The sequence below is a fragment of the Nicotiana attenuata genome, unplaced genomic scaffold (genome assembly GCF_001879085.1).
Source record: "Nicotiana attenuata strain UT unplaced genomic scaffold, NIATTr2, whole genome shotgun sequence".
Taxonomy (NCBI): domain Eukaryota; kingdom Viridiplantae; phylum Streptophyta; class Magnoliopsida; order Solanales; family Solanaceae; genus Nicotiana; species Nicotiana attenuata.
The window spans coordinates 202,822-211,603 of NW_017672180.1; the positions used below are offsets into that span (position 1 = coordinate 202,822).

Genomic DNA, 8,782 nt, shown 5'->3' on the forward strand with positions numbered 1-8,782 from the left:
AATACTACAGAGGTAAATGGGCCCCGAGCTGCCTTGATTTGGTGTTTTATAAATGGTTACGACTTCGATGTGGCCAAAGTGATGCATGATAAGATATTCATCCGAAGTCAAGTCAAAAGTTATGGATTCTTTTTTCCCTCTTTAGTGACTCAACTATGCAGGGATGCTCGGGTACCCAAAAATTTAGCTGTGGATGGGTTGGTCAAAAAGGAGGGCAAGTTCCGTGCTGATAAGGTGACCACGGGCAAGGAGCCGGAAGTAGTAGAGGCGGCAGAGAGTAGTAGCTCTGCTGATTTTGATGATGAGGAGGATGCTGAGGAGAACGTGGAGGCCGCACCACAGGCTGAGGAGCGAGGTGTAGCAGCTGCAGGACCATCTAGGACTGCAACTTCTTCAGGAGCTACCCGAGTGTCCCGTTTCACTGCTTTGGAGCAGGAGATGGCTGATTTGCGAACATCTATGACTGATTTGGGCACCCGAATAGACGCGGTAGCTGACCGATAAGTGAAGCCGGAAAAGAAATTCATGGGATGGCTGCGAGCTCTGGGTCGTGCGTGCCACGTCAACCCAGACACTGTCTCCGATCAGGAGTGACACTTCAGGGAAGTTCCTTCACCTCACTGCTCTTTCAAATTTTAAGCCATGGGGACATGTCTTCATTTTTAAGTGTGGGGTGGGGGTACTTCATTGTATGTATGTAGTTGTACCATTTGAATGTTGTTTTTGCTTTGTTTTATTTGACTTTGATAGTTTTGGTGTTAAGTAGGAACCATTAGTTTAAAATAGATAAGTGGCTCATCCCGATGACGGATCCCTTTCGGCGGGGTTCTTAAGGAACTAAGTCGAAGAAAAAAAATATGTAGACTCTTCCTGATGATGGATCTTTTAGACAATTTTCTTGAGGGAAGTTAGTCTAGAGAAAACACCAAAAAGATTTTTTTTTTTGTAGGTAGTGTAGCAACTCCCCCTTGGTTTTTCTATGGGCCACGGTTCTTTTCCAAGGGTTTTAACCTGAACCGGGTATAGGTAGTTTTATTTTTATTTTGTTTTCTTTTTGATTTGTAGAGTAGGTTAATGGGCTACGAGCTACAAAATCAAGAGAGAACCCATAGCGTTGACACACCTGAACACAATAGACCCTAGAGTGTAACGTAGTCTTATTTGTTGAATCTCACTAAAGTGCCTTAATCTGTGTGTTTGTTACTGAATTGAATGCTCGTAATGGAGTGTCTTGATGAGCTGATCTGGAATGAATCATATGCCATGTGTGGTGAGGTTTTTGTGTAGTCCATGTATTGTACTTATGTCTAGAACTTGCCCGGTATGTGAGTTGAAGCGAAATTTGAGGTGATGCTCGATTTGAAAAATGATTTTAGGCTTTCTTTGATCTTTTTGAGCTTAATTGCTTACCGCAAATAAAATTTATCCCTAGTCAACCCTTTTGAGCCTATAGACTTTTATTTGGTACCTACATTACAAGCCTATACCCTTTTTATTCTTAATTGACATTGCTTTGATCCTTTTACCTCTTAAAGCACTTTAATTGTGAGATGAGCGCTAAAAGAAGTAAGAAGGAACTAAGTGTGGGGTGGGTTTTGAGTGGAACCAATAAGAGGTATAAAGGTGCACTTGTTTTGTAAAATAATACACCACTAGCGGAAATTGAAAAAAAAAGGAAACTATAGGTGAATAAATTGTTGGCTTGTTCTTGCTAGTGGGGTATAAATTAAAGTGGTGCTTAAAGAAAGAGGGAACATTGTTGGGAGTGATTTTAGTTGTGAAATTGAAGTAGATTGAAGAATTTGAGCTCAAAGTGATTATGTGATGTGTTAAAGTGCTTAGGAGGGTGAACCACTATTCCTAAATATATCCTACCCGTCCCTTAGCCCACATTACAACCATGAAAAAGTCCTAATTGATTTTAGATCGAGTGAGCCTACATTGGTAGACATTTACATTAAGGGCAAGCTTATGGTACCAATTGCATGCATGTGACTTCTTTTGTGAGGGTGAGAAATTTCCTTTGATATATGTGAGCATGAGACTCAAATATGCGGATTGATTTTATTCTCCTTACTGTGATTGTGAGGGCATGTGATTTGTGAAGGACAGACAAGTCTTGACTTCTGTGTAGAGTACTTTGAGGAAGTATGAATATTGCATGGCACTTGAGAGTCGACTTTTAAGGCAAGGATTGTTCACTGCTAGGCGTAATGTATGTAAATTGTTCTGGGTGTAATGCGTTAGGGGATATGGTTGAGTGAAGGAACCTCTAGAAAGTATAGGGTGATTGCTCGAGGACTAGCAATGAATTAAGTGTGGGGTGTTGATAAGAGGCTAAATCTAGGTAATTTGGCAATTGTTTATGCTCCCGCTTAGTTATATTCCGATGTCATAATGTGGTTAATTGATTAAAAATGGGCTCTAATTGTGAATTCTATACATTGCAGGATGAGGATCCTACGTGATGCCTTAAAGTTGTGATTGGAACTATTTTGGAGCAAGAAACACCCTTCGGAGATGAGTACACTTGAAGACGAGAAAAAGAAGTGAGGAAACAAAGTACTGGGCTAGCGCGCCCAGATGCGCGCCTGCGCTAATTTTAGCGCGCCCTGAACAGAACACCTGCCAACTAGCGCGGTCAGATGCGCGCCCATATGCGCGACCGCGCTAGTCCAATTTTCGGGAAGCGTTCTTCAAGGGTATAATTGGAAATCAGGAGGAAATCCCACTTAACCTATATAAAGTCAAGCTCGCCCTAGGATTATTTATCAAGGTTTTCATAGTCCAGTGAAGGGATAGAGAGGCAAAAGGCAAGATAGAGATTTTGATCATCAAGTTCTTCTTTTCTTCCCTTGGTTTTTGCTAATTGTGATGAAATTGAACCTTATTGTGATGAACGCTAGCATGAGTGGCTAAACACCCATTGTTCTGGGGTTGTGATTTAGCCATGAATATTGTGGTTTGATATTAGCTTGACCTTGATTATAATTCACCAATATATGGTTGTTTCTTCAATTCTGTGTTTAATTGCTTAATTGTCTGGCCAATAGTTAGATTCTATTTACTATCTATGCTACGCTTGGGAAAGCCATGTTTAGATTAGAGAAGAATTGAAGAGAGCGTGATCTTAACCCTTAGGGGGAGCGGATTTGTGGTTAGGATAGGAATATACCTAGTCACTGTGCTTAATTAAATATCGTAATCTTAATGCGTTCTTAATAGATTGATTTCATAAGAATATAGGCTTTAATCTATTGAGAACAGGTGAGTAGTACTTCGGGAGAAGGCTATGAGAGCATCTATCGATTAATTAGCAACCATGAGTGAATTATATGAAGGGGAGAGTTAATTAGAACACAATACGAATGGTGAATTGATCACAACCCTGGAATACTTATCTCTACTGAATACACAACAATCAATTAGTTACTTGATAATTTAGTTTTTACTTAGAATCGTAGTATAATATAATCATATCATTGGACTTTGATTTTAGCTGGACTGAATAGCAATTTGAGTAATTCCGTGAGTAGTTGCAATTTGAGTAATTCCGTGAGTAGTTTACACAAGTCTTTGTAGGTTCGACACTCAACTTATCATTATATTACTTGTCGACCACGTATACTTGCGCGTGCATTTGGGAGCAACATATATTTTTAGACACTTCCAAAATAATAGCCGACAATATAAAAGGTGTATTATACACAAAAAAACACATATTTATATACTTTTCGACTAGCGTATGCCATCAATTTCAGCCGACCGGCCAATTTTGTATTTTGCCCTTTGTTGGCTCCTTTTTACCTGTTGTTGGACGAGGGTGCCTTGCTAACATAAAAGCTGAAGCATCGCAACAGAGACAAGAAATATAGTAAAAGAACTGACGTGGAAGAGATGGCTAGCAAAAATCTGCTTCGTCCCCTTTACATGAATTCATTATATGCACATGGAAAAATACCGTTGATCGTGAAGGTCATTTATCGAACCAAGAAATTTTACAGCCTAAGAAGAAATTATAGTACATCATCATCATCCTGTTGATAGTACATTGAAGCATCGTCAAGTGGTAATGAAGGTGGAGTTCCGGGAGGTATGCAAGATTCACCATTCTCACCAGCACATACACATAAAGCCTCTGCATCCCTGAGAATAGCATCCAGGTCAATATGGCCACTCAGCTCATTGATAAATTTCAATAGCGTGTCGAAATCCATCTCATCTCTTATTATTTTGCTGCGATATCTTTTCAGAATTGCGACACAGACATACAGATGAAGGTGCTCACTCCTATAATGCGTCCATAATACCTCCCACAACCGCATTGTTTTCTCAAATTCAAACTCCCTACAAAAGACCAGAATCAACAAATAAATAAACTAAACAAATAAAGAAAAACGAATTGAAGCAGCAAATTGTAGCATATATTTAGTGGCACCCGAGGCTGACACTAAAGAAAGCAGTACAGGATTTGAGAAAAGAGAAATGCACTGAAGAAACTAGAAGAACCACAACGGTAACTTTCAGACAATGATAGTGTATCCCAGCACAGTTCACTGTGGTGGGTAAGCAATAAAAGATCTTTGGCATAATTCATTTCTTTCATTCTTTTCTCCCCATGGAGAAGGGTGCTGAGGGAGAAAAGGATGCACATCCATAAAATGTTAGTGTACATATGAAACAGGAAACCATGTCCCTTTGTTACGAAAGTGCTGACATGGGTTGTAAGCAAGTTAATTTGGATTCATGCCTGTTTGTGAGTATCTTGACTAATATCCAAGATAGTGGCAGTTAAAAGCTGAGGTCATAACCTTGACTTTGTCTAATCGTGAATATTTCACGTGAAGTACAAGATGGTAGCATTTTGATAACCCACACGTTTTTCTCTAATGAAGGAACAGGATTAGCTGTTCCCTTCATGCATTTAGCTTTATGAATGTGCAGGACTCATATGAGTATGCAGGCATGAGATGAAATAAACTTTGGGTAGGCTCAGGATATCTAGAAAATGGGCAGGATTCAAGGTATCAGAAGTGCGTTCAGGCGAACAAGATAGGGAAAGAAATTTTTTACTTCAGGTCCCAGGACCAATTAACTGTCTGAGGGTCAATGGAAAAACATAGTAAGACAAAGGGAAATACAAAAGTGGCATGCACACTGAAAGAAAGGGGCAGGAAGCTTAGTACAAGAGATGGGACTAACAACATCAAAGGGCAGCTAAAGTTCTTTGTGATTTCCACTTGATCATATGGAACAGTCCAAATAAGATTCTTTTGAGCAGAAACATTTCAAATATAAGATTGAAAATGGAGATTAGAAATATATGCAAAAGGGAAAAAAGAAGATGAAAACGAGTATGTAGCTTGCCTTTTGAATTGTATAAGAACCCAGCGGAAGCAGAAGAAATAATTCAAGCAGTCCTTCTGTTTGAAGTAATTATGCAGAGGGCTGTCTAACAACTCCACCAACTGCAGCACAGTAAAAACATTAATTTTCTGTAGGAAAGCAAATATTTATCAGCTCAAAAGTGTATAATACAAAAGAAGAATCTAACATAGCTGGAAAGAATCAGAAGGGGGAAACAAGATGGCATGGGACTATTCACTTGCTGAACTACCATTTTTTTTTTAATGAAGTCACTTGCTGAACAACCAGTTCCTACCAGCTTAAGATAATCAGGCGCACACAGATATATAAAGCCAATGAATGCGTATCAACAAAGGTTAGGCCTTCTTAGATAGGTAGCAGGTTAGTGTTGAGTCTCCCATATCGGCTAAGGGATGGGCAACATGGTCTCTTTATATGGCTTGGGAAGTCCTCACTCTTTGAGCTAACTTTTGAGGTTGAGTTAGGCCCAAGGTCCATTTCTTTATCAGTTAGAAGACCAATCAAACACATGCCAACTACCCCTGTATCAGTTTACTCTTTCAAAACAATTATTATAGACACAAGGAAAGAGAGAACAAAACACAGTTAGCACATAAACTTCTGAATTTGGGCAAACATGACAGTCTCTTGCACTGTACCCTTACAATAAATCTCTGGTTAAGTGCACCATCTCTTTGGGGTTCACTGGGAGGTAAATGCTGATGCTAGAACCTTCTCACGAAGTTGGAGATCCCACCCATTGGTGGTTTTAGGAACTGGAAACAAGAGAGCAGGGAGGGGGAGAGAGTGTGAGTGAGATAGAGAGTGTCAGGGAAAGAACCTTTGATAATGCAAAAAGCTGAGAGTGCATTCCATTTTGGTCACGGTTAAAGTTCGGTCCTAGTCGTTCCATCAATGCCACAAAGCACCAAAATGATTCTGATTCATCTTCCATGACATATAATATTGGTGAAAGGAGATCACTCATGCCCTGCAACTCGAGAGAATAAGATGTTTATCTATCAATCAGTGAGAAACTATGAAAGAAAAGGAAGAGGCATTAAGTTGCACAGAGAATATTTGAGCAAAAAGGGTTTCCACAATAGCATAGAGTATGGTATCTTCACCAATATCATACCAACGAACTGATTTTTGGGAAGATGAGAAAATCAAAAAACCATCAATAAGACAGACTTGGTAATATCAGTTAGGACAAGTGATATATATTACATAGAATCTGAAAGGTTGTATCTTCCCATGATAAAATGGTTGCTAAGGTCAACTATCATGAAATTTCAGCGGTAACTAATAGACTTGCAAGAAATGACATAAATATCTTGCTGCTTCGTTATGGAAAAACCCTATAATATTAAAACAACGCAATTTTGAGGAAAATTTATAGTTTGTAAATCTTCTGACTAAGAAAATTCTACAGTTTAATGTAAAATTTTCGGAGTTAGAATAGAGTAGAAAAAGAAATTATAACTTTGTAGTTCTGTTGTTTGATTTTACAAAGTTATTCTCCCATAAATCTACTGATGATGTCTGGACAAAGTTAACATCAATCTTGGACTGGGTGCAACCAATAAAGAGTCAATGTTCAAGCTCTAGTCATCCTATATTGGCTACAAAACAATCAAGAGAGAAAAGGAAGAAAGAAAAGGGTAGCAACAGACCAGAAGGATTTCAATGCCAGAAAGTCAAAAACATGTATGTAGCAGAGATGTCACATATGATCAAATTGTTTGTAAAACAGTGTGTGAACGTATTGATCAGCAAAGAACACAATTAAGCTTATAGGAAGATGTTACCTGACAGTAACCCAAATCAAAGTTGTAGAATGAGTAAGTCAGCAGTATATCACGCAAATATTTAATGTTTGGGCTGTCATCCTCATCATAGAATGAAATTGACCGATCAGTCCTCACCTTGCAGATCAAATAAGAAAGAACAATGGAAGAAAGAAGAATAAAATATCAGTTTTTCCCCTTATAATAAACATAATAATAACCAATAATAGTAGTTTTAGTAGTATCACTGATTGTGAATTGCAAGGATGAAAAGAGCATCTAGGTTCTCAAACAAAAAACATTTACAGGCCCGTGAAAATAGATAAATTTGACACATACCACATCTTTTTCAATAAGGCCTTTCCTCTCTCGAAATTTTGTAAATCTTCTAGCCTGCTCCTTAGAGATGCTCTGCAGAGAGAAGGTCAGCGCAGATAAGATTGGAAACTAATTTTTTAGCAAAAGATATCTGAAAGAGACTTTCTTGTCTTGGCTCCTCCTGGACAATAGGAAAACATAGGGATATACTTCCCACATGAAAAATCATATCTAAAAGATAAATGATTTAATTCATCTGATCCTTCACATGAAACTAGGATTTCACATTATTGAATGAACTCCCGGAACAAAGTTCCGGGGAATCAACTTTTTCCAAGATCCTGGATGATCTGTTTGGAGTCTCCCATAAGAAAAGCGTCAGAAAGTATTTTAATCTCCAGCAACACTTATAATTGTGTTCATTCTTAATTAACTATGATCAATCACTATATCCATTAGTAAACCAGGTTATGGCAGCATCAACATGGAAATCAGTCTTAATAAGCAATCTGTATTTTGCAAAATGAAAGGCGAACCCTCAAATATCAAAAAGGCAAGTGTCGGAGACCTTAAACTTACAAGAGCAACAAAACAAATGTAAGAAGAAAAGGATCTTATTGCACCTAATGTGATCTAAAATTTAAACTATCGCACACTCATACGTTCTAAGAAACAGCATTTTACTAATTGAAGGAGGACATCAATAAAGATTGACTAAATAAGGAATCAGGACCATTTTACTTTTGAAACCCCTCCCCCACAGTGAGAATATGACAAACCTTCCACTGGTTTTTTATCGTTTCGTATTCCGACTTTCTGACAGACACAAGGTATTCCCTCTCCGCATAAGTTGAATCATATGAATGATATCCCAACAGAAATCGCCACACCTGCCATAAGGACATATAAGTATATTCATGCTCATAGAGACGGACGAAGAGTGGGGTTGACCTGTACAAGGACAGACCTCTTTACGTAGACCTTGTTCGACTCCTCCGTAAAATATCCTCTTTCTTACTGCTTCCGAGTCTGTGACTCTACCTTCACAATCCAGGAAAGAGGACCACTGCATGAGGAGTAAAACATGAGGAACTTAGTTGTAAATGCAATAAAAACAATAGGCCAACATAGCGAAAACCCACAATATGTCATAATCCATGCAAATTTACAAATATAGATGTCGTCGAAGACACACCAATGTGCAGTATTTGACAAAAGCCGAAGGTAAGCCTTGCCAATGGATTAGCATTCTCAGATAATCATGCAAAGGAAATAACACACATTAAGATAGAATTGTATTGGACATA

At 38.5% G+C, this 8,782-nt stretch overlaps 1 protein-coding gene across 1 annotated transcript; it reads right to left on the reverse strand.

Annotated features, from left to right (window-relative positions):
* Window positions 1–3,872: 3,872 nt before the first annotated feature.
* On the reverse strand, window positions 3,873–8,562 carry LOC109212185 (TBC1 domain family member 15-like). The gene is made up of 7 exons (XM_019375812.1): window positions 8,443–8,562; window positions 8,255–8,365; window positions 7,497–7,568; window positions 7,179–7,295; window positions 6,209–6,358; window positions 5,368–5,468; window positions 3,873–4,347 (listed from the first exon to the last, which is right to left on the reverse strand). Exons 1-7 carry the CDS (start codon window positions 8,545–8,547, stop codon window positions 4,017–4,019), a joined length of 987 nt encoding a protein of 328 aa, XP_019231357.1. The 5' UTR covers window positions 8,548–8,562; the 3' UTR covers window positions 3,873–4,016.
* Between the last annotated feature and the right edge of the window lie 220 nt (window positions 8,563–8,782).

What these genes read in the sequence shown, in the direction of transcription:
- LOC109212185 (XM_019375812.1), bottom strand. Translation starts at nt 8,547, where the DNA reads ATGCAGTGGTCCTCTTTCCTGGATTGTGAAGGTAGAGTCACAGACTCG. An exon ending in AGCTTTTTGCATTATCAAAG is followed by an intron (nt 5,469 to 6,208) that starts GTTCTTTCCCTG and finishes ACTGTGCTGCAG; the next exon opens with TTGGTGGAGTTGTTAGACAG. An exon ending in GTTCTTATACAATTCAAAAG is followed by an intron (nt 4,348 to 5,367) that starts GCAAGCTACATA and finishes GGTCTTTTGTAG; the next exon opens with GGAGTTTGAATTTGAGAAAA.